Source organism: Camponotus vicinus, unplaced genomic scaffold (assembly GCF_025532165.1).
Source record: "Camponotus vicinus isolate PSW18456_S1 unplaced genomic scaffold, iyCamVici1.0 SCAF_4, whole genome shotgun sequence".
Taxonomy (NCBI): Eukaryota; Metazoa; Arthropoda; class Insecta; order Hymenoptera; family Formicidae; genus Camponotus; species Camponotus vicinus.
Window position 1 is genome coordinate 14,447,969 of NW_028141976.1, and position 25,282 is coordinate 14,473,250.

At 39.5% G+C, this 25,282-nt stretch overlaps 2 protein-coding genes across 7 annotated transcripts in view; both read right to left on the minus strand.

The window, feature by feature from the left end:
* Positions 1 to 6,136, minus strand: part of Nahoda (DOMON-like domain-containing protein nahoda) — a 35,080-nt gene extending 28,944 nt beyond the window's left edge. For 2 of the 4 annotated variants that reach the window (XM_083096695.1, XM_083096689.1), the window contains exon 1: positions 5,830 to 6,134. The gene's annotated coding sequence lies outside the window, so the exon portion shown is untranslated. Of the gene's footprint in view, positions 1 to 235; positions 389 to 5,829 lie in introns of those variants that run through there. The other 2 variants (XM_083096692.1, XM_083096694.1) reach the window with 2 other exon arrangements.
* Positions 6,137 to 6,259: 123 nt separating this feature from the next.
* Positions 6,260 to 25,282, minus strand: part of LOC145970169 (uncharacterized) — an 80,965-nt gene continuing 61,942 nt past the window's right edge. Inside the window, exons 2-8 of one of the 3 annotated variants that reach the window (XM_083096696.1) lie at positions 23,303 to 23,609; positions 17,217 to 17,753; positions 15,129 to 15,448; positions 13,342 to 13,662; positions 12,632 to 13,059; positions 11,791 to 12,519; positions 6,260 to 6,581 (exon numbers count right to left, since the gene is read on the minus strand). In XM_083096696.1, the coding sequence (XP_082952822.1) occupies positions 12,266 to 12,519; positions 12,632 to 13,059; positions 13,342 to 13,662; positions 15,129 to 15,448; positions 17,217 to 17,753; positions 23,303 to 23,609 (2,167 nt within the window). In that variant the 3' untranslated portion in view covers positions 6,260 to 6,581; positions 11,791 to 12,265. The remainder of the gene's footprint in view (positions 6,582 to 11,790; positions 12,520 to 12,631; positions 13,060 to 13,341; positions 13,663 to 15,128; positions 15,449 to 17,216; positions 17,754 to 23,302; positions 23,610 to 25,282) is intronic. The other 2 variants (XM_083096697.1, XM_083096698.1) reach the window with 2 other exon arrangements.

Below are 25,282 nucleotides of genomic sequence, written 5' to 3' on the forward strand. Positions count from 1 at the left end.
ATCGAGAATTTGGAGATATTTAATTTCTTTTCGTAAGTTGTAAAACACGCGAAAATGTGCGTAAATTAATTTCTACCTCTATTTAACATTCGGAATTTATTCACTCGCGCTACTATTCATTCCCTGTCGAGGTAATCAAAAGTTTACATTCCTGATTAGCGGAGGTCCGATTTCGCAACGCGAATTCCTGTCGGTGTTGGTTTGTTTCTTGCGGGTATATAAAGCGTATGCATACTTTCCATGGCGCGCTAATGAGTCATCCAAGTCGAGATAACTCGCGTCGAGGTACGTGCGTACGTCCGGATCGGTGGCGAACAATGGGCACGTTGCAGTCTGTAATTATCTCGTCGTTAATTCCGCGCCGTCCTTTTTGCTCCGATGCAACGCGAGATTCCACGAGAGGCGATCGCTCGCGGGAACCAAGCAACCAGCCCGAAAAGAACACTCGACGATACGCAAATAACAGCGACAGCTTTCTTTTATTTGCTCGGCATCGATCGAGTTTGTTGAATAAACGAAGGAGTATCTCGATCACATTCGAGCGTTGCATCGCAAGGAGAAGACAACTTTCGCGCGAACGGCGTCTTTGCATATCAAAGAGACCGATAAACGCGACGCGTTCGTGAGTGAACTCTTTCTTGTCGAGAGCTTGTCACGCGAACGGAATCAAACGGCGTGAAAATATCGCGGATTGAAACCACCTGCGCGTTACAGGCTTCGCTGGAACAGATGACACATCGGCGCCGATAGCGATCAACGGTCCCATTCAGGCATCGGATTTCCACGTGGGAAGCATAAACGCGAGAGGAATATACAAGGTGTCGGGGCAATCTCTTCCCAAAAAAAAGTTCTTGTAGCTTACCTCGAGTAAAGTATACTTTAATAAAGTATTTTTATTTTATAATAAAGTATATTATAATAAAGTATTTTTAAATTTTATAATAAAGTATACTATAATAAAATATTATATAATAAAATATTATATAAACACTATAATAAAATATTTTTTCATTGAGTACTTTTCGAGTTATGAGGCTTGAAATCATTTCTTAATTTTACATAAACCATAAAATATATCTAGTAAAATATTCATTTTTCGATTATCTTACCTTAATACTTTTATGTACAAAATAATGAGAGAAATAAATTGGTGTAAAGAAAACACATAATTTCGAAGAAAAAATATGTAATTTGCAATTAACAATTACATAAATTATTGTAAAAATTAAGAAATTATTTCAAGCCTCATAACTCGAAAAATACTCGATAAAAAAATATTTTATTATAGTGTTTTGAAAAGCTCTCGAGGTAAGCTACAAGAGCTTTTTTTTGGGAAGAGATTGCCCTGTACATGCTAAATATATACGCACAAAGAGCGGAGCTTTGTTTCCCAACCGGCGAGGTGATATATCGCGAGAAGCTAATTAATGTGAAAAAGAAGAGGATTGTTTGCGTAAAGAGTAATTAAGGAATTCACATCGTACGTTAAACCTTAATTGAAATTTTGTCAAGACAGATAAGGAGCAAAGTGTACCATGCACCTGTAACTGATAGAAGAGACTAAAAAATTCTCATTAAATTCTCATTAAAATGTATCTCGCAAGTATCTCATTAAGAAAAAATATCGACATGTAGGAAGATATTAATTTGGCGAATTTCTCACGTGAATAAACTCTAGATTTTTACGTTATCGAAATCTCCGGCGGAGAAGCTCCAAAATTTCAAACATGTCAAAGCAAAGATTCAAGACCGAGAGATTTGAGGATGCTTGGCATAGACAGGATAGTTTCATCCTTCGTGCCGCTCGAAATAAGCAAGAATTCCAGTTTCGATAAAGTTCCTTCCCTCTGATGACCTTGCTCGAGATGGCGAGAAATATAAATACGTAAAAACAGCAGGTATTACGGAATCGTTCAGCACACGGAACCGAAACACGCGAGAGAACCCAAAGTTATTACCGATTTCGCGTCGGGAAATGAACGCGTCGAATCATCTGGCAGGAGCTGTCAACGCGCTTCTGGCAATATTGATGCGCGCGATAAATAATTGATGAATCGCTTTGATGAAGATAAACCGCAAGCGGTCCTCGTGGAAGAAGAAGCAAGATAAACATAAGAGATTGCTATCTCTCCTCGTTGATCTTATGTAGCTCGTCCTTTATTAATGCGAGTCATCATTTATTGTCGGCATGAATGTATAGATATATCGATACGCGGGGGAATTTATTATTTTAAAATTGTGATAAAATTAATCGACACGGACAACGAAAGAGGATAATTGCCTCGATATTTAATTTATATTAAGGAAAGACGCTATACAAGTGGAGGAGTTTTAGAACATCCTGTTTGAGTCGAAAATTATTTTATTTTAAATATGGTGATTGACGTGCATAAACATTTCAGAAATTCGTGTGCTTTAGTCATGCACACGAATTCGATTAGTCACCAAAAATTCTTGATCTCACACAGCCGAAGAGATATACATATATATTAGAAAGGATGAGCAATTTTAACGAACGCGTCAAGGACTACATTTAAACACGTCTCGTCACGGAATATCCGTTCGTTTTTCACGTAGCAATCTTTAGTACCCGATTCTGTCAATCTTCGAAAGACCGATGATTGATCGATTAAGAAAGACCAGCAAAATAAAGAGATAGCAAAATAAATTATTATTATTATTATTTTATATAAATATATATACAGTATGTTTGGTTTAAATGTATACACAAATTTTTTAAATAATAGAGTTATAAAAAATATTTCAAATAAAAGTTATTTTGTTTAAGAATATCTATATATAATTAAACGAAATTTAACTTTTTTTATTTTAATATTAACAGTTACTTTTTTGACATTTTATGGCAAATTCGATAAAGTCAGATTTTCAATAGTTGTTCACAAGATATAGTCATTTTGTGTTATTTTTAGATATGAGAATGGAGAACGAAATAACTCTATTATTATTACAATTATTGAAACATTTTTCATTATTTTTATTATTTAAACAAATTCTAATATTTGGGCGAGTTATGAGGCTTGAAATAATCTCTTAATTTTTACATAAACCATAAAATATCTAGTAAAATATTTATTTTTCGATTATCTTACCTTAATACTTTTCTGTACAAAATAATGAGAGGAATCAATTGGTGTAAAGAAAACACATAATTGTTTCGAAAAAAAATATGTAATTGTTAATTGCAAATTACATATTTTTTCTTCGAAACAATTATGTGTTTACTTTACACCAATTGATTCCTCTCATTATTTTGTACAGAAAAGTATTAAGGTAAGATAATCGAAAAATGAATATCTTACTAGATATTTTATGGTTCATGTAAAATTAAGAGATTATTTCAAGCCTCATAACTCGAAAAGTACTCGATGAAAAAATACTTTATTATAGTGTTTCGAAAAGCTGTCGAGGTAAGCTACAAGAGCTTTTTTTTGGGAAGAGATTGCCCTGACACCCTGTATGTGTAAAATATAAAACAAGTAAAATTGAAACTGGATAATTTAAAACAAAGACTCGTCTAGGCGCGAGGGCCTGAAGGAGCAGCTCCGACCCGTCACTGCTCGCCTTTTAAACGCGGGAAGGAGCCGCCGATCGTTCTCATTGATACGTCACAGGCCGCGTGCACAGGCGAGCGGCATAAACGAGAGAGCGGCAACGAGAGGAGAGGTTGCAGGGCGAGAAGAAAAGATAGTGGAGATTAAGACCGCAGCGCGTACGTGGAACGGTTCTCCTTCGTTACGTCCTGGAAAGCTACCTGGCATTCCGGCGAATGTCATTGATCCCGTCGCGCCTTCCCCCTTTTTCCCCTCTCTCTCTCTCTCTCTCTCTCGACGTCCGACGAAGGGCGAAAGGATGCGACCAACGCGGAAGTCGGCGCGACGCCGGAAGCGGCAGGTGCGCGCGTCCTTCGTTCTAATCGCACCTCGGATTCGAGGGCCCCGACATTGTGTTCGAATGCGACGCAAAACTGATTCGCGCGTCCCTGAGACTATTTTTTCCCTGAATTCTCTAACGACTCGCTGTTTCCCCGGGAGCATAGCTTAATTGCTCGTGTAATTGCGAACGTTGTCTAATGTTAATGAATTCACGACGCGAGATATCAGATGATGCTTAATGAAAGTTGGGAGTTTTACGTGGAATTTCAAAGTTGCGTTTAATTGCGAGAATACGCGGTATCTTATAATTGTATGAAAATCACTTATTTATTTACATTGTAACGAGCATCTTTATCTCGAAACGTCCTCGATCACTGACGTGAAAAGTGAAATCAAATATTGAAACATTTAATCTTCTCTTAATAGCTAGTAGATGATAGGAAGTACTAATTTATTATCGATCGAAACATAATTGAAAAAAAAAATGCCTTTGCATATTCCTCATCTACTCACACGCTCCTTCACCGATGCAATTATCTCTACGCAAAGGGTACTATCGAAGAGCACGATCGATCTCAAAAAAAGTCGATTCGAGCAGACTTTGCGACTCGATTGTTCGAATTATTCGATGACATTCCTCGAAAACGGCCTTGGCCGTTTCTGTCGATCGCGCTCGTTTGCACTTCGCGTCTCTCGTACCTGGACCAACACGGTCGCGATGTTATCTCGCGAACGCGAGAGGAGGAGGAGGAGGAGGGGGAGGAGAAGGAGGAGGAGATACGCGGCGCGGCGGGAAAGGAGGCAAGGGGGCAGGTGGAGGAGGGGGGAAGAAGACGTTTATGGAGAACATATCGCCGCTGCTGGGGATTATTATGGAGAGTGAGCCTGGCATTCCGAGCGAGCGACGTCGAACTCATTAACATCCCGTTCTCGTCGCGGCCGCATTGTCGGCGCTCGCCATTCCGTTTTCCCTCGAAATAAACAAACCTGATGTTACGACATGGAGCTGAATAAGAGAGAACGGTATAATACCGTGGGCCCCGCTCTCGTGACGCTCGGTCACCAAAGGAGCCCTCCGACGAGTTTCGCTCCGCGATAAAGACTGAAATTGATCGGCGACCGATCCCCTATTATTTCGTCATTAGCCTCTCGGTATATTTAATAAATTAACCGTAATCGCGTCCGTGGGACGATCCTTCTCTCCTTTCGACGCGATTGACATTTAGATCGATCTCCTCGATTTAACACGATTTAATTAATGTGCAATTATTTATCAACAAACGAAAGATGTATACTCGACAAATTTATCAATCATTTTTGTTTATTAACTGCAAATTTAAGACACGTTGGCACATTTCTTCGTATTATTTGATAATTAAGGAAAAAATGATGGGATATATTTTAATTTTATATAAATAAAATTAACAAATTGGGGTCCAATTTTAGTATCTTTGTCCGAGTTTGATGCAAGTTTCCATGTAATATTTACAGAATACACAACCTCTATTACTCAACTTTGATATTCCACCTGTTTTATATTCGAGGCATGATTTAGAAGCGAGAGACGTCAAGGCGCGTCACTTTCTCGCGTTCTGTTTATTCTGAAATCGAAAGGCGAGACGCGATGAACGCCTCGCGCCAAAGAGCGCTAGAAGTGATACTCGACTCTTATGGTTTACACTTGCGTCATGTTTGACGGCAGCCAACATCAACATATTTCTCAGGGAGAACGTAACCAGCGGCGGATGCCGTCGACCTCGCGGCGAGTCGATGTTATCGCTCGCGCTACGCCTGTTCATTCAACACCGTCCCGAGGAATTATTCACGAGCGACTCCGCTCCGGAGGAGCGAACTTGCGTGAAGAGAAAAAAAAAAAGAAAAAAAAAGAAATCCCGCACACGCACGAGGTTTAGAGGCAAACTTAAATTCAAGTTACCCTGGTCCTTCACGCTTCTTCCGCGGGGGATCCTGCCCGAGACGTCGACATCATCGTCGGGAACAAACGCCTCGCGAATGTCACGAGGAGCGAGCCTCGGCCGCGAAGAAGGTCCCAAGACACTCGGACAGCTTCCTCAGCGCGCGGCCATTTTGCCAACCTCGGTTTTTTCGACCGGACGTTCGCGTTACGCGATCGCAGAGGAAAGAGAAACCAGTCGGGTCACGGGATGCAGCGGCAGCGGCAACAACAGGTAGACGGAGATGATAACGCGACGGACCCACCAGCGCGGAATCGCGTTAGTCGACTGACGGATCGGCCTCCACTATTCGCCAGCGAGCGAAAACTCACTTTACGCTCGCCTCCTCCCACCATCTCCCTCGTCGAGGACTCGCTTGCCCGCTTTCTTACCTGACCGCCTGCCTGCCTGCTTCTCGCTCTCCCCCCGCGTCGCTCGAATACCTGCCTTCCTCGCGAGCGAGAGCTCGTAAGCTTGAAAACTCCTGGACGAATTGACGCGCGCTCTCCTCTTGGACCTCTGTTCCACGTGTCACGTGGTAAATTCGATGTCCCTGGGAGTTAGTCGGGAGACAAGGCAGTCTTTTATCCGGGATCCCTACAGCTGCGCAAATCGCGTTTCCTTCCTCGCATTCGCAATAATCATGATGATCATGATGCGTCGCTTTCGCATGATTTTCGTGATTGGAGGGAAATTTTAGGTGGACAATCTACTCGCGGTTAAGTCAGGATTTCTAAAATGTGAAAAGCACATGAGACCACAATATTAAGCTGATATCCTGTACGTTGGCTTACGTGAAGTATGAATTAAAATATGAAAATAAATAATCTTACAACACATATGTGACTAGCCACACTGGAGGAATTTTGATTGCGTGATACCGTAAAGCCGGTATTTTATATTTGACGCTTACAAGAGAGAGAGAGACATAATTGACGAGATACACAAGAGTTGCAATCGATGTGACAACATCGCGACAGTTGATGTCAATGTATCTTGGAAATATTCTAGGCTCTAATGAATCATAAATATGCGTTATACGCGGTTTTCGTAACGCGAGATAGTATCGTAATAAATATCGTATCATATGCAAAGTGTATAAATCCCCTTCTCGCGGTGGACGAAAATCTTATTTCACGAGAAAATCGGAAAATTCACACGTCCTATTACGCAAATTACGCTCATTTTTTTGTTCGCGATACCAAAGTGTGGAAACTGTACCGTGTGCCATTTCCGTAAGCTTCAATTACCTTGAAACGCGCGGCGAGCGTTGCGTAAATAAAAATCGCGTTACATAATCCTCGCGAGAGTCGCATCTCAGATGCAAGCGTTCTCGCGTTACGTCGATTAGAATGGAGTCGTGTTCATGCTCTGAGAGTCCTCGCGAGTCGACAATTTTCCACGAATTCAATTGCAGTCGTGAGCGCGAATTTGACAAGTTTGACAATCAGCTGATGGGATACATTTCGCGAGATTTTCCCTCAGGTTTCATTTCCCTCGCGTCTTTTCCCTCAGGCTTCTCGGAGAGCGTGTTTGTTTTCTCGGACGTTAAAAATCGTCCGGAAAAAAAAAATCTCTCGATCATCCTTCCCCCTCCCGAAAGTGCCCCCGTTCCTCTCGCGCGCCGAATCGCGCCTCGGGCACGGCGTTTCTCCTTTGGATAGGTAAATTTTTCGAGCGTAGCTTTCCATTCAGCTGTTGCGCAGTAGTCGTCGTTTGCGTTGGTATGCGCTCGAGAAGGCGGCTCGAGCCGCGCGCGCTTTTTGCGCGAGCCTCGCGCGCGATCGGAATGCAAAACGAGTATTATCGCGACGTCGAATCCGCGATGCCATCCTCGATCGACGCGCGCCTCGCCTTGCTCGCGTTTTTTCATTTTTTAAATGCCGCAGAATTATCACGAAAGGGGGTAGGGGGAAGAGAAGGGGGGAGGGGGAGCCTCGATCGGCGCGTTATAGCGGACCGATCGTTTAGCGGTACTTCCAGTCCTAATATCGTTATCCGATTAGACGATCGAGGTATGTGTGCAGGCAGCAGGTGGCTGACGGTTCCTCCCCTCCTCCCACGTGTTCCCGTACGATGTTTGTTCCTTACCGATGCGAGACGCCGATCGCCGGGAGATCGGAATGGAAAGCGGGCAAGAGGGACACGTGGTCATTTTTTTTGCTCGCAGGTATCGATGATCGAGCTCGGCAACCCCGCAGCCTTCGATCGTTTTTTGCGGCCTTCGTCGAGGAGAGATCAGAATCAAGTCAATGGAAGAGAGATGGATCATTGAGAAGACGCCTCGTGAAGAAAAACACCTTCGACACGCAGAGGCTTTACTTTGAATAAAAACAAAGATAAAAAAGATATATAAATCCTATTTTCTTCCTCAAGTACGTGTAATATGTGTACGTTACGTAACTGTGAGATTAAGAATAGTTATTCAGCGAGACTTCTTCATCAAAATTATCAGTTTTTTTTTAGTACTCGTTACGAAACACACGTTGCGTAGATGCTTTTATTCATTCAAGTGATTCCCAGCGTGATATAACGTGAGATGAATATCATTAAAAAGCATCAGTGTTATGTAGCATCGATTTTATTAAATACTATATATAAATAATAATTACGAGAAAAATAATTAGGAATGAAAATGAAGAATTAATGAAGATACTTTCAAAATTGCCGTTTTTCATATTTCACAAGTGACGAAAAATCTAAAAAATATACTTTGATAATTATAAGCCCATTATAAATTAATCGAATTAAAAGGAATGTAAGTCGTTTACATAAACATCTTTCGAAAAATACAAAACAAAAATTACGTAATTTTAAAAGGCATATTCTTTTGCATAAAATCAAATAATGTCATGAATCATATTTTCGATCGACGAGGAATCTCATCAAGGAATTTAATTTCAAATCTTGTAAAATTCATCTTCCAGACATTTTTATTTAAAATTCCAAAAAAAAGAGAATATTTTAAAGAGATATTTTATCAACTTTATAAAACAAGTTTGTTATTATTGCATACGTTTCCTAGTGTTTCTCATTCATGCGAGAGAAACGCTTGAGATTTCCATGTTTTTCCAGGGAGTAGACATGCTATTCATCGATGGGCGATGAAACACGATGTAGTGGCCGCGTGGTCGAGAAGGAGAGAGAAATTTGCTCGCACACGCCCGTGTCCTCCGAAGGCTCCCGCGGCTAAATCGCGTACGAGAGGCTTTCTCCTGTGCGCGGCACGGAATGCGGCCTCTCCCTCGGTCGGCCTCGAGAAGAAGTCACGGAGGCACGCCGTCCTTCCTATCCACCACCTCCTCCTTCCTCCTTCCCCTTAGTTACCTTCTAGTCCGGGTTCCCGATCGTGTCTCATTCGTTCGTTTGCCGATCATAACGACCGCGCCGCGGTCGTTACGTGTCATCGATCAATCGGCAAATACGTCAGGTGAAATAGCGCGAATCCAATACGTATAGTATTGCCATCCATCAGACGTAACGAGTAGCCTATCGTGTCGCGGCGAAGGTGGTCGGGGATTATAATAGCGAATCTTTATATTTTTGCACACACGAGATAGAATCTTTCCGATGATGTAAACAAAGATTTAATCCCCGTGTTACAAAAATACAACTGAATATAAAGGAAGATACAATATGTCTAGATATTATATAATTTTTAATTTTTCTCAATTTTCATATTTTTCCTTAATTTTAAACACGATTAACTTTATTTTCTTCATCTCTTCTTGGATGAATCTGAATTCAGATATCATTATCGGATTGATGTAAGAGAATAATATCGCGTTGCGACTTGTGTTTATTCCATTTCCCCGATAAACCACAAAACTGTGATATCAAGATTAGAGGTAGCGATACAGAGAAAGAGAAAGAGGGGCGGAATTTTTTTCAAATGTGTAATTATATCGCGTAGCTACCGACTCGGAAATCACGTTTCGCACGCGATAATTGCGTAATCATGGCCCAGTTCGCGCGCACACGTAGAGCGATGCCAATTTTCGCGCAGTGCGAAAAGAAAGGCGTGTCCAATTATATCCCCGGTGGAGGTGCTCGGCGTCCGAGGCGGTTCTCCTCGTGATCTCGCGCCATACTTCCTGTAGATATATTTCCATGTATCTCTGCGCCCATGCGTAAGAAAAAATTATATCCATCGGCCAACGGTAATTATTTTTATACAAATTACTTTCTTTTTTCGGTACGCGATCTTTAACTGTACACGATCCGATTTGCACTCTAGTTCACTCGTCTTGCTGTATCGTGTACTTTTTTCTTAATTTTCTCCTCTTGTTCGTTGCATACCGTAATACGAGGTTTATATAAAGTGATTAGCGGTCTTTATATAGCCTCCTTCATACATTATACAATCTACTATGCTTCACAGGCCCGAGATTTTGAAATATCGCTCCACGTTTAACATATCGAAATTATGATATTGCGAGGAAAACTTGTATTTGTGATAATGAAGAATCTTTAAATTATGATCGTCCATTTTGATCTCCTCCTAATCAAGACATATAGCTACTTATTAAAACATAAATTTTGATAGAATATCTTCTCCATCATCTCTACAATCTCAACTGTTTTGAAAATAGCCTCATTATAATACCGTTATCTTCATTTGTAAAGTGATGAATATTGAAATTAGCATTAAATAATTCAATATTTAAATATTTCTCGTTATCCAATTAACATAAATAAAAATAATTAGAGAAACGCCATCTTCAACGTCTTTTTTAGATAAGTTTTAAAATATTATATTAATATGCAAGAAAAAATAAATTATCATAATAAATTATCATCCTAAGGAGAATTAGTAGATAAAAAGGATGAGCAATCTCTCCTATCTAGACAAGACACGCTCGTTATGTCTTAATCGAAGACACTCGAAGGCTTATCAGATTCTATCTCAAACGTTTCTGTCATTTAAACACGCGATGCGAACGCGTTCAGAACGTTGATTAAGCAATACATTTAACGGCGCGCGATTGTACGCCACGCGAGTATCCTGGTCTTTTGAAAGATTCAAGATCAAAGAATTAAAAATTCAAGAGGCTAATGGCTAATCCGACATGCTGTCAGATGCAATATCTTCCTCGGGATCGTCTAATGTGCTCCCGTCAGGTGAGAGAAAGCACATACTCCCATCGAGAAGCCGTGAACTAGCGTCGTGACTGATTGTTTCTAAGAGGGGCTACTACTTTCGCTCTTTCCGCCACTCGGCCGTTAATTCTAATTTTCGCTCCTGTCTCGTCGCTTTTACTCGGAGATTTTCATACCGCCGCGCGTCTAAAAATGAAAGCGGACAATCAATTTGTTCGACTAGATCCGGTGGTTGTGAACACGCTGGCATTCTTTGTGAATTCATTATAAAGAAAAGTAACAGACGCAGCAACAGTTTTAGCATCGAAAATTTAGACATATAAATTGTTATATCGCGTTTCCGATATATTAGAAAGTATTCTAATATATCCTTCGTTAATTGAAACATTAAAGTGGCCAATTATCTAATCCCGTGAAGCTAATGAAAGAAATAAAATCACAAAATTAATTAATTGGTAACGCATGATATCGCAAGAAAAGTTACATTAGGAAAAATTAATAATCGAAATATGCTATGCAAATAGCAAATATTTCACTGTGTATTTTATCCACGTTACTTTAAGATTTTCTTTAAAATGATTTTAAGGAGAAACTGGACGAATCACAACTACATCAAAAGTTAATAAATTTAGCTAATACATTTCGAGGTTCATGAATTTGACATTTAAAATGGGTAAATTCTAAATTTCGAAATGTATTATTTATTAATTTTTGACGTGCTTGATCCGTCCAGATCTTCCTTAAATAAAAGCAATAATCGAAATGTTTATCGCACGAAAAATAACAAACCGTTGAATATAGCTTCGAGAGAATAATAGCGTATAATCAGGAGGTATACTCACGCTAAACAGCTTGGATCTTGCATGAAAATGGTCGGTTGCGGGAAAAGATCACGGGTTATTACAGCGATGCCCAATAAACTGCGCATGCCTTCGTCGTATTTTCGTTTCGCAGCGGGTAATGTCGATGACAGTGGAACAAGCAGGATTATTTTGTCGTCGTTATTATTATCAAATACATTAATGGGGTATTAAAAATAAAGGGACGGGCGCGTCCGCTGGAACGTGGCGGCGATCGTCCCGGAAGAGAGCTCGCAATATTTACATAAATTAAATGAGTATTGTTTTCACGTTGTCGCGCACGCGTGCTTCGTGCAGGAAGCACCACGCGTGCGCGTACTTGGCGTATGTCACAGAAAGATGTTGAAAAGTGCGTCCGGACTTTAGGAACTTTTCTTCTGGTATCGTTCCTCTTCTCCCCAAATAATCACGAGGACGGCACGATATTGAAACTCGTGAAGCATGGAAGAAGGAGTCATCAAGACACGACGCATTTTTCGGTGTCCCTCTGAGCCTGATTCGACGACGATGAGGAAGCGGGCGCGCGTTTCCGCGCGCACGCCACTGCGTCGTTCGGCACGTAAGAGATTCTGACGCCGCCGTAAGCTCGTCGAGGTGGCAGTGCGTAGGCCGCAGCCTCGTCGGAACTGCTGGACGAGCTGCACGTCGAGCAGCAGCTCTCGACATCGTCATCCTCGCCGTCTATCCTCGACCTAGATGTGCCAGCTGTACCTGCAAACATATGTGTTAAATAAATACCGCGCTACTTTTTTCAATTATAAATTTTTAAATAAAGATACATTCCTCTTTACAAACTTTTCTATAGAGTAAAGATTTCACATACCCCAGGTAGACGTGCTGGCGACTTCGTCGGGCTGCAGACTCCTCGATCGAGATACATTCGTTCTCGACAATGACATGGGCGGCGGCGAGGGCGACGACGACGAGTTTCGGTCGTTCATCGGCGAGAGAGGAACGCGCGACGTTGCGCCGTGATCGTTGACATCCAAATCCCCCTGGAATCGCACGCGTCGCGACGTCGGCGTCGGTGGATCCGTCTGGCTGGCTGCGATCCCGGGATTGACCGGAGACGTCGCCGATTCTTGCGCCAGTACGCCGGCGGACGCCGCGCCGCCGGTCGATGTCGACACCGAAACCGACGCTCCCGACGACGGCCGCGGGGGTGGCGGGAGTTCCGGCATGCTCGACGCGTGGGAAGGCGAGCAATTCTGGATACATCTGAGGGGTTCTCGATCCCGCGCTTGCATCAACCTGCAATAAAATTACGATGTTAAATATATCTTTTAATATATCTTTTGAATAAAAACTAAAATCAGTTTAACGCATTTTATTGTATTATTTTTAAATTTTTAAATTAATTATAATTAATTTCTCCGATATATGTATATATCCTGATATTTTTACGCATTGGATTTTCGAGCAAATTTTACATATTATTCACATTTTATTTTTTTTAGAAAAATATGTCATAAAAATTCGAATTTAGGTTGCTGACAGCTCGTCGGTAAATTCTTCTTTGATAAAGCGCCATACCTTCCCAACTCATTGCGATTTTCGTCGGGATGAGAGCCGCGTTCCTGTAACAATCTCTCGAGATTTCGCTCCAGTAGTACCCTGTCGAGGCCACTGGGCCTGGAACCGCTGGATGTAAGTCCTTCCGCGGTAAATTCGGGACTCAGGATGTTTTGGGTCGGTGTCGTCGCCAAGGAAGCGGAAACTTGTTGATGCCTTCTGATCATTCGAGGCGAGTTTCTCGGAGATCCTAAGATATGCCTCGAGCCTGGAGGAAGCGGAGGCGGAGGCGGTGGACTCGACGAACCTTCGCTCGTGGCCACTGTTTGCCTTCTACCGCTCCTGCAAGAGATGAAGAATGTTAAATTTTAATTATCATGTAATATTAAGGATTAAAAAAATATACATAGAAAAAAATAAGATTACGATATATAATATTAAAAAAATATTTTAATTCTTTTATGTGTGCGATTTAATTTTAATATATATTTGGAAAATATATTTGCATCTCTTTTGTATTCTGAAATTAATTATAATGTGCTGTCAATAATGTGTTGATCGAAAGAGATAATAGTAGCTTTCTTTAAGATTTTGTTTCATTCATCATCGAACAATTTATCCATCAGATGCTGTTATTTTCATTAGAATTTAAATAACGCCCATATTTAGTTAGCACGTTAAAAGCACGCGACAATTAAAAGCACATAAAATTTAGATGCGACATTCGTGTCGCCTTGTACACATTTCTTAAACGACGTCGTTATGCATATAAGCCGAATTTAAAACCAACCATGCAAGGTACCAGCGTGTAGGTGACGCATTAACAAATCAAGCGTAAATGGTTCAACGCTTTATCGATTTCATCAGCGATAATGTGCCATTTCGAAAGTATCGTCTATAAAATGTATATTTTAAAATGTTATGCATGTAAATATTTTTAAAGAGCCACCAAGATCTAAGTGATAACCTTTCGCCACACAACACTAATAATATATCAAATTTAAATATTTTAAATAAATTAAAAGTAATAAGAGAGTGTAATGAGAGACTCATATGATATAAATCAAAAACACAAAGCAATAAAAGCAAAGAGCCCTAGACACAGGTGGAAGTGTGTGAAAGAATTTTTTACAAAATTATAAATTGTGTTAAAAATATACAGTTACACACACACACAACTCTTCGCATATTACAAATTTCCAATTTATACAAAATATTATTGTGACAAACGTTTCGACCTCATCCAGGTCCTTTTCAATGTCGACAAATTAAATTGAAAAATTGAATTTTTCAATGTCGACAAATTAAATTGAGTTGTGTGTGTATAACTGTATATTTTTAATACAATTTATGATTTTGTAAAAAATTCTTTCACATACTTCCACCTGTGTCTAGGGCTCTTTGCCTTTATCGCTTTGTGTTTAAATTAAAAGTATTTAACAATAGATTCGAATAATTATTCTTTCAATTATTAAAATAGACACAACTTGCTCCTGATTGTCCAGAGATAAGACATTTAAAATGGCCAATTTTAATGTCAGCAAACTTTAATATTAGTTTCCATCAAGACTCTGTGCCTCTTTCTAGCTCTGTATTTTGCGTTAAATTTTAATAAAATTATCACTACCGTAATAATTTCCCGCAATTGCATCACGTGCAACGAAGAAACAGCACGCTCACGTGCAATCACGTTCTTAACCGGCCATATTTTTGCCGCCGCACCGTCGTCGGGAAGGTAGAACAATGAAAAGCAGCCCCCGTGACCCCGTGCGAGAGGCGGTATGCGAAATAACGCGCGAGTATATTACCTGAGGAAGGACGGCGGGGGCGGGGGCGGCCCGGCGGAGGAGTCGCTCGGTGTCGTCGGCGGTTCCCCCTTGCTGCACGCTATGCTGCAGTAAATGGCACCACGTCGCGGCAGGAACGGCCGACCTAGGAGGGAGGCGCGGCAAGTGGCGCAGCAGAAGCAGGCCTCGGTCGCGTGCCAGTGCTGACCCTCGTGCGACATTTGGCCCTGGTCGACGCCGATCGGCTCGCCGCAGCTGTCGCAGTATTCCGCGAAGGAGGCGTCGAAGCACCTGAGACAGTACGGCCGACCTTCCCGCATCACATACCGCTGACCACCGAGCTGCGACCAGAGAAATGAATTTTTATGAGGGATATTTCACGAGAGGAAGAGAGGCGACATGAATAAAACTGGGAAAAATATACTTTGCATGCGCAGAATATTTTTTTATAAAAAATAATTTATATATTATTATTATATAATTTATATAATTTTTACAAAAAATATATATATAATAAATATATATATATATATATATATATTCATTATATATATATATATATATATATATATATTATATATATTATAATAAATATATATATTATATATATATATTATATATAATAAATATATATATTTTTTACAAAAAATATATAAATTTTTTAATAAAAATATTTATTCCACATTTTATACATTTTTTTTTCTAGGATATCAGATGAAATTAAAAATTTTTAGAGATTATCGACTTTGGATATGAAAAGGATATTATTTGAAATTAGTAAAAAAATGTTGTGCTATATATGAAAAAATAGTAATGCATTGTTTTCAAGAATATAGAGTTATAATATCTCAAAGAAAGTAAGCATATAGCTTTAGTGATAATGCTAGTATACCGATGACCGGTTATTCACTGAAGCATGTACTCTATATACAGCGGCAATCTGATAAAGCGCAGGTTCTTACAAACTTCTCGCTTCAAGTGTGCGTTTGCAATATATTGTAGTCATTACATTCTTCCACGTTTTCAACAGGAAATAATTCTTATTTTATCACTCACTGTTAATATAAAATAAAATAAAAAAAGTTACACCGCGTAGATTTAAATACAAAGAACTCTAGCCTCTTTCTTGGAGTTTTTTTTCTCAAGTTTCCTCCGCGTACGATATATATATTCATCGTTTATTCTAAAGCGAACACCCGATGTAATACGAGTAACGCGGAAAACGTTGCTTCTGTGCGTTCGACGAGCGACGTTATCTAACTCGGAAGACGTATCCAGAAGATAGCGTCAGCTGGCGCTGGCTGGGATTATGAATCGCTACGCGGTTGTAAATTTGATAACAACGTAATCATTAAATCCACGGGCGTATGCATCCGATGGTACAAGCCTGCGAGTACCGCTAGACACTCGAGAATCGATGCGACGAGGAGGATTTTAATCTTTGCAAAAAAAGTATATATTTACTCCATCTCGAGTTTTCAAACCCGTTCCTCTCATTATACCCTAATGACTTATAATCAATGCGTACATATGTCCATCATTCAAACACAATTTTGAAAAATTTTGCAAATTATAATTAAACTGCGAATTTTTATGTAATTGCATATTTTTTTAGAAGATTGGAAAGTAAGAATAAAAAATATGGAAATTTGTTTTATCAAAAGATTGTTGTAAAAATTATTTAATTGTGTATATTGCACATGTTTACATATCCTGCGCATATTTGCATATATTTTATACATGTTAAACAAGTTTATTTGATATTATATAAAGTTAATTTCTTTTCACATCTTGCGATGTAGATCGTTCATTTTCAATAAAGTTAATTTTCTCAGACAAATGCTTCCTCAGCTAAATATGTCGGATATTATAAATAATTTGAATCTTAATTATTAATTGTTTCTTTTGAGAAATAAATTTCTATTTAAAAATCCGAGGAATCTAATTATAATCTTGAAAAAATTCAACTTCTTATCTAATCTCGAAGGCAAATTATATAATCCCGACATCGATTCGTCCTTTTGCTCCGAGAAAAACGTACGCTTCGGCTCTTAATCTCGAGCGTCATCATCGTCATTATCATCATCGTCATCGCATCGGCATTCCTACCTGTCGATCGCACTCGAGGCAAGCAAAGTGCCGCATGTGCCACGCTCTGCCCTCCGCCTCGGTGCACTCGTCGGCGAGGATGATCTCGTCGCAGGCGCAGCATCGGGGCTTGAGGGTCTCGGCGTGGTGACGGCCGCAGTACAGCCGGCCGTCCCGCCAGAAGTAGATAAGATCGACCAGCAACTGGCGGCACACGCAGCAGACGAAGCAGGCGGGATGCCAGAGAGCGGCCGGCCCGGCCCGGCTCGCCGCCACGGCCATCTCGCCGGCCGCGATCGCGCGCCCGCACTCGCGGCATCCGGCGCCGTGCGGCCGCTCCAGCTGGCTCGCGTGTCCGCGTCCGAGGGCCTCGCGCTTCCGCTGCGCCGCGAACACGCGTAGCTCGCGCTTCTCCTCCTCGGTCAGGCCGCTGCAGTAACGCGCCTCGTTGTCGTGGGGCGGTAGCTGCTGCAGCAACTGCTTCACCCGCTCGCGCTCGCCGGCGCTACCCGCGTACGGGATCTTGTCCTCCGGTAGCGCGCTGAAGTACAGATGCACCTGTGGGACACAAAGAGCGCCGCCGGGATTAGATACGATTGGAACAATGATATATAGGGTGTTTCCAGAACAAAATAAGTGTCGAATCGAAATTTATATACTTAAACTAACGCGTTCATTGTTTCGTATACAGGGTGTCCCGAAACTAACGCTTGATATTTTAAAGGCAGATTCTCTGGCCAATTTAAAAACGATTTTTCCTCAGCGAAAATGTCGCGGCACTAGTAGGTGTCGAGTTATAAACGATTGAAAATAAAGGGTTTTTCGCAAACTAAGGCTTATGGGAATAAAATATTAATAAAGTCAGATTCTTTAGTTAATTTTAAGTAGAGTTTACTTTAATAGAATTTTAATTTAAAGCTTAGTTAGAAAGATACATGATGACAAAAATTGGGAATATGCAAAAAATAATGATCTCCCTCGACATTTTCGCTGAGGAAAAATCGTTTTTAAATTGGCCAGAGAATCTGCCTTTAAAATATCAAGCGTTAGTTTCGGGACACCCTGTATACGCGACAATTTATAATCTTCTTAGGAGAATTTAATAATTTTAAATTTCAACAATATTATAGTCTTATTTTAATATTATAATTGTCACCTCGAGAATATAGAATTATTTAATTCTACTTTAAGAAGATTATAATCTTTGATTTAAAAATGTTATTTTTTATCTAACATTGTTTCTTCTCCATTCAAGAAAATTAAGTCTTAAATCATAAGAATATATTTCTCTTGATTGAACTATATAAAATGGCTTCATTGAAGTAAGCAATTATATTTTTCTTTAATTAACGCAATATAATCTCGTTTTAAAATTTCCATGTTAAAACTAAATGCATTTTCAAAACAAGAATGTCCTTTTTTTCTGTGTCGAGTTTAAGTGTCAAAACTTTGGGAGTCGATAAATTGGGGAAAAAAGTCCTCCAGTCGCAGCTAGACAATATTCCCATGATGCACTGCAGCTACGATTCAGTCTCTCAACTGCTCGCTTGATTGGCGATAAATTTTTCATAAATCTGATAATTAATTTAAATTTTTTGGTGAAAACTTTTTGTTTCTTTTTTTTACAATTTTCTCGAAAATCAAGCAAAAACGAGTAAACCTCCAAAGGACTTTTTTCCTTAATTTATCGATCCCTCACACGCTCTCAAAGTTTTAAATTTGGGACACCTTGTATAGCGTGTGTTTCGGATATCCCGCTAATATCGAGTCAAATTATCCGTGAATAATGATGTAAGCCTATCACGAGAAAATTACTCCGACAGCCTGGTGGTACTTTACATCGACCGTGTGACTTTGCCATACTATGTTGCCAAGATTATCTAACGGCTCTCGTAGTGTCGGTGCACGTGTTGCGTTGTTTTCTCCTTCCTTTAAAAAAAGGTAACTTAATTTTTTTTAAAGATATTTAATATTAACGTGTTCCATGCCGAATCGATTTTGCCTGACATTTCGTTCACGCCAATCCTCCGCATCTACTACACGTTATTAAGACCACAATAATTTTGCTTTATCTGTCTGTATTAAATCTGTCTGAATATATGATTTTATAAAACATTTATAATAATATTACACATATTTTATAGCGAAAACATCAAATGATTTAAGCGAAAAATTCAGCGTAAGATATACATGATCCAGGCGATAGAAAACGTATTAATTTTATATAAAAAAATATAATATTATAACAAGATCTACACACGCAAGATTCACTTGTTCGTATACTAGAAAAGACTTTGAAAGACCAGTCTTATATACGCGTGTGTCGATTACACAGGCCCACAAAAAAAAAAGTGTCTGACCTCGGCATGCAAAGCATGTTTTCTTACGTATTTTTTTGCGCTGAATCCAAATCTGAAGTCAAAATGGGGGGTTCTCCGGGCCGATTTTGAGTAAATAGCTGTTTAAAGTAAAAAAATTCTGAAAATTAGTTTTAAACACCTAATCTATCATTTTTAAATAAACAATGTACCAAGACCATTTGAGTCTTATTACCCAGAAGACAAAAAGACCCACAGAGCGAGCATTTTGACCCAATAACTCAAAAAACCATAAACCCCAGCCAGGTCAGAGGCCTCAGTTCAAATCTAAACAGGCTATATAACACAATCATCATCAGATCTTACATAGAATGAGAGCCTCAGTTTAAATTTGAGCAAAAAATTGAATACAATATTTTTAAGAGCATAGACTTTCCACCTGTCAGAGGTTTGGAGGTTATGTGATTATAGCACACTTAGCAAGGATGGATCCAGACACCTGCCTTGGGTGGGAGGGGGCGTATCATATGTTATTGGTATGAAAAGGGTCTTCAAGCTAAAAAAAAAGGTCTCAACTAACACAAAAAGTTTCATTTTCATGATACATCCAGGAGCCTTGGGGGGGGGGGCGATCACCCTCATTGCCCCCCTTTCCTCCTGGATCCGTGCTTGACACTTAGCTCAGGCTTCCGGTGTGCCTGGGGCTTAGGAGTTATATAATTATAGTCAGCTCAAATTTAAACTGAGGCTCTCATTCTATGTAAGATCTGATGATGATTGTGTTATATAGCCTGTTTAGATTTGAACTGAGGCCTCTGACCTGGCTGGGGTTTATGGTTTTTTGAGTTATTGGGTCAAAATGCTCGCTCTGTGGGCCTTTTGTCTTCTGGGTAATAAGACTCAAATGGTCTTGGTACATTGTTTATTTAAAAATGATAGATTAGGTGTTTAAAACTAATTTTCAGAATTTTTTTACTTTAAACAGCTATTTACTCAAAATCGGCCCGGAGAATCCCCCATTTTGACTTCAGATTTGGATTCAGCGCAAAAAAATACGTAAGAAAACATGCTTTGCATGCCGATGTCAGACACTTTTTTTTTTTTTGTGGGCCTGTGTTATTAACAGCTGCTGACAACTGAAACTAACGAACCGACTTCAACCGATAGTGTCTAATTCTCTGTCCTTTCATAGATCGCATCATCGATATAGACAGGGGGGAGGAATTTAGCGTCAACCGCGACTGACGTTAATCGATAGTCATTGAAATCTGCTCTGCAAATTTAGATAAGTATCGGAATGAATACTGTCAACATACCGAAGGGACGAGTCGCGAAAGAAAACACTGACGAATGCGTTTATATTACTGCGACCGTAAACCTGCTACGACGAGTCCGCGATTCGCTGAAGGCAATAAAGAAGGCACGATAAAAAGATGCGCGTTTCATCGAGAGACGACTGTCAACGCGAGTATTTCCATAAGAATATGTCTGGAAAGCGAAACCGCGCGCGCTCCTTCAATAACCATCGGAATTCGCGTATAATCGAGTTTCTTCGCACGATCTAGCGGTAAATCTCTCCATGTTACAGCTCACACAAGTCGGTTTACACAAGTGGCAATAGCACTCGTATGATGTTTCGCTGTTAAACGTGTTATGCACTTCTTTTATTTGAGCCGAACGCACGAAAAACAGAATTTTTGGAAAGATTATCGATTGCGTGATGAATTATCGATTAATAAAGAAATAATACACAGCGAATATAAGAATTTCGATAGAGAAAAGTAGATACTTTTCGACTTGTATACAAGCTTCACATGTCGTTTTTTACAAGCGCAATATCTTCGCCCTCTTTTTGGCAGCTGGTTTTCGGAGCATTTTCGCGCGAAAATGCGAATTGATTCGATAAAAGACAGGACTTTTGAAAAGATTATTAATTGCGTGATGGATTATTAATTAATAAGATAATACGACGATATAAAAAAAGAAAATATCTTCTTGACAAGCGTCACATCTTCGCCCATTCCTTGGGAGCTTGTTTTCGGAGCAATTTCGCGCGAATTGATTCAATAAAAGACAGGACTTTTGAAAAGATTATTAATTGCGTGGTAAATTATTAATTAATAAGATAATACGACGATATAAGAAAAGAAAATATCTTCTTGACAAGCTTCATATATCGCATCTTGCAAGCACATATTTTCGTCCATTCCATGGGAGCTTGTTTTCGGAGCATTTTCGCGCGAATTGATTCAATAAAAGACAGGACTTTTGAAAAGATTATTAATTGCGTGATGGATTATTAATCAATAAGATAATACGACGATATAAGAAAAGAAAATATCTTCTTGACAAGCTTCACATGTCGCTTCTTGCAATATCTTCGCCCATTTTTTGGGATCTTATTTTCGGAGCATTTTCGCGCGAAAACGTGAATTGATTCAATAAAAGACAGGACTTTAGAAAAGATTATTAATTGCGTGGTGAATTATTAATTAATAAGAAGATAATATGACGATATAAGAAAAGAAAATATCTTCTGATTTGACAAGCTTCACATATCGCTTCTTGCAAGCGCAATATCTTGGCGCACTCTTTGTGTTTTCGGAGCATCTTCGCGCGGAAACACGAATTGACGCAATCGTCATGCGGCGGGGACTTAAAAGCGCGAAAAGCTTGTTGCGTAGGATTATCGTCCCCTCGCCGAGAACGCCGAGTCATAATATATAATGCGCGTTAGACGTAATGACACTTAAAGTGAGTAAAGAAAACGCGCGGACGAACGCTCTGCTGGGACAGGGACAGGCTGCGAACGGGGCGCGAAAGTGAGAAATAAAAGCGAGAGGGAGAAGAGAGGAGGCTGAAGAGGAAGGAAGAGGAGAAGCGAGGGGATTTGCACGCATCGCGTCCCGAGTCGCGAAATAAACGACGGATGTTCGCGCAAAAGCCGGCACGCAGCGCTACGAAAGAAAGGACAGAGCTCTATTCCGCGAAACCAATTAAAAAGAATCATGAGCGCGTTAGTTGGCTCTTTCGCGGGAGCCTCTAACGTAGCGAGCGTGATCCGATTGTACGCTATCGTGCGTTTAATTAAATCAAATGACTTCATTTTTGACGTTTCTCGTACGCGAGACGTTCCAGCGAGTCCCCTTTCAATCGTGGATTAACGTTTGAGAATAAAGCAAAAAATATCATTGTTTTGATAATGAAGCTTTGATAATTATAGAATTATTTTCGAGAACCAGAAAAACATATCTATAAAATGTTTACAGCGGTAAATATTCCTGAAAAATATTTTCAGAAGAAAATCCAGAAAAAATTTAGAAGAAAAAAAAAGGAAAAAAATCAATTTGATGTATGATTATATATAATTAATACATTTTATATCCTCCTCGTATTTCTCCTCTATCGTGTCCTTTTTCGGGTGAACCCTTTGGATTGCGCTTTATCATCGTGTCCGGCGAGAGCTTTCACCGACGCGCGGCCTGATGACTCACTGCGCCGTCGTCGTTCACGATAGTAATCATCGCGGTTACTGGTCCCCGGTGAAACGAATTGCCTCACGTCGCGCGCGGGTGTCACATCGGAAAGACCTTCATCCCTTCTCTCACTTTAACAGTACATTACTTTCTCGATTTCTGCCGTTAATAAAAATTTTTATGCAAATTCTCTGGCTTCCGCTGTTCGCGTCAATTATTAAGAAACATAATTAAATTATTTAATAATAATAAATTATTTTATTTCGTGCCCGAAGAATCATATTTTACCCCAAGATGCAGCAAATTGCGTTACCTGATCGGGCCTCAGCCCGGGCGGCACCCACGTGTACTCCTCGAGCGCGCAGCCGCTGTCGTCGTCGCTCTGCGAGTGCCTCTGGTGATGCTGCATCAGAGCCTCCTGCAACGCCAGGCCGGCCGGCGCGGCTTGCACCGGGCTCTTGAACGGCTCCTGGTGTGGCGCGCCGCCGGCGCCGCTCGGGAACGCCATGGCCATCGCCATCGGCGGGCCCGGGCCCAGGCCGAGCTCCGAGGGACCTGCCTCGACCGTAGAGGACCGCTGGTGCTCCTCTCGCGGGCACCTGCAGCTCCTGCACACCTTCCTGTAGAGAAAAACAGGAAACACCAACTTTAATCGTGTAATTAATAGCTAGATATTTATTCAAATGTTAATATCGAATCATTTTTATATTTTTTCCTACAATAGAAAATTAAAATGTGTATTTAAAGTATTTTTATATATTTATTATACATGTATTTTTCTTAACCCATTCAGACCTGAATTTTTTCTGGTAATGTAAAAAATTATATATTATTATTATTATTATTATTATTATTTATTATTTTTTTTATTATTATTATTTTTATTATTATTTAGTCCACCGAGAGATCGCAGGGAAACTAATTCTAAAAAATAACTATTTCACATGATTTTAAAGTTTTTGTGCATAATTATGTACATAGGGTCTGAATGGGTTAATTATTAGGAAAATATTTTTGTGTATAATGTGTGATCATTTGTGCCAAGTGTTATTTCAGAAATTGGATGAATAGAAATTAAGTTATAAAATGATGTAATAAACTTTCAATGTATTTTGCTGAAATAAATATATATAAAATATAAACTATGTATATAATATATTACATAAAAGATAAATATGTTATGTAAGAAAAATTCTCACGAGAGAGAGAGAATATTTATAGAATTTTAGAGTTAGTTTTCTCGCTATACAGTTCTCTGAATTAAATTATAGACCTATACTTTAGGATCTCTCTCTAGTATTAGAGCCTAGAACCTCTTCCCCGTCTAATTATATAGACTTAAAATTTAAAATCTATCCAACCCGGAATGTAAGCTAAAATTCTAGAATTTAGCCTCGTAGGATTTAAAAATTCCGTGTACCTAATCTATAAATATTTCTTGAAAATGTAACAGAAAATTGGATACGGTAACTAGGGAAATAGAACACGATGCATGAGAAAATAAAAGGACGAACGAAAAGGAGGAGTTATTACACCTAACCATCCGACAGCATCTTGTTCCTCGCTTGAATAAATCGATATGTTTCGATTGAAAATTTAATGCTGCGAGCGTGTAAGAGAATCGCGTGTGCTGTTCCACATGTTCTGGATCAGCGAGCGCTAAGTAGTTATCGAAACGTTCAAGCGAAGACGATGTGGTACATAGACTTTTACCATAACCGAGAAATGATTCTCGATTGATGCTGTTGCGGATCGTGAAGCAAAAATTCCGTTCTTCAAGCACCGTGAAAGACACTTTGTGAGACATTAAACGAGAAATTGCATTCTAGATAATCTTACGTGAAAGTAGTGGTAACAAGAAACGAGCAAAGTTAATTGCCATTTCATTCCAATATAAAAGTCTAATTATTGCGTACGTAAAATATATACTTTACTATTTGATTATAATATATAATTTTTCATTGGATATAGTTTCTCTTCGCACTGCTAATTTTTAAATCAAGTATCTTGGCGAGCAAATTATTTGATCACTTACAACTTGTACTAAAATATCCTGAAAGTTGGACGAATAAAAAATGTTATTAATTTATTTCTGTAAACAGATTCATTTATAAAGAAACTTTAATTTAAAAAAAGAGAGATCGATATAATAAAATTTAATAAAAAAATTCTTAGAATTCTTGGAAATTATAAATTCACGTATGCAAAACACAGAAGCTCTTTTCGCATCTATAGATTTCAGAATAAATATATTTTCTGCACAGATAATATATTTTCGTTCTTGAATTATCGA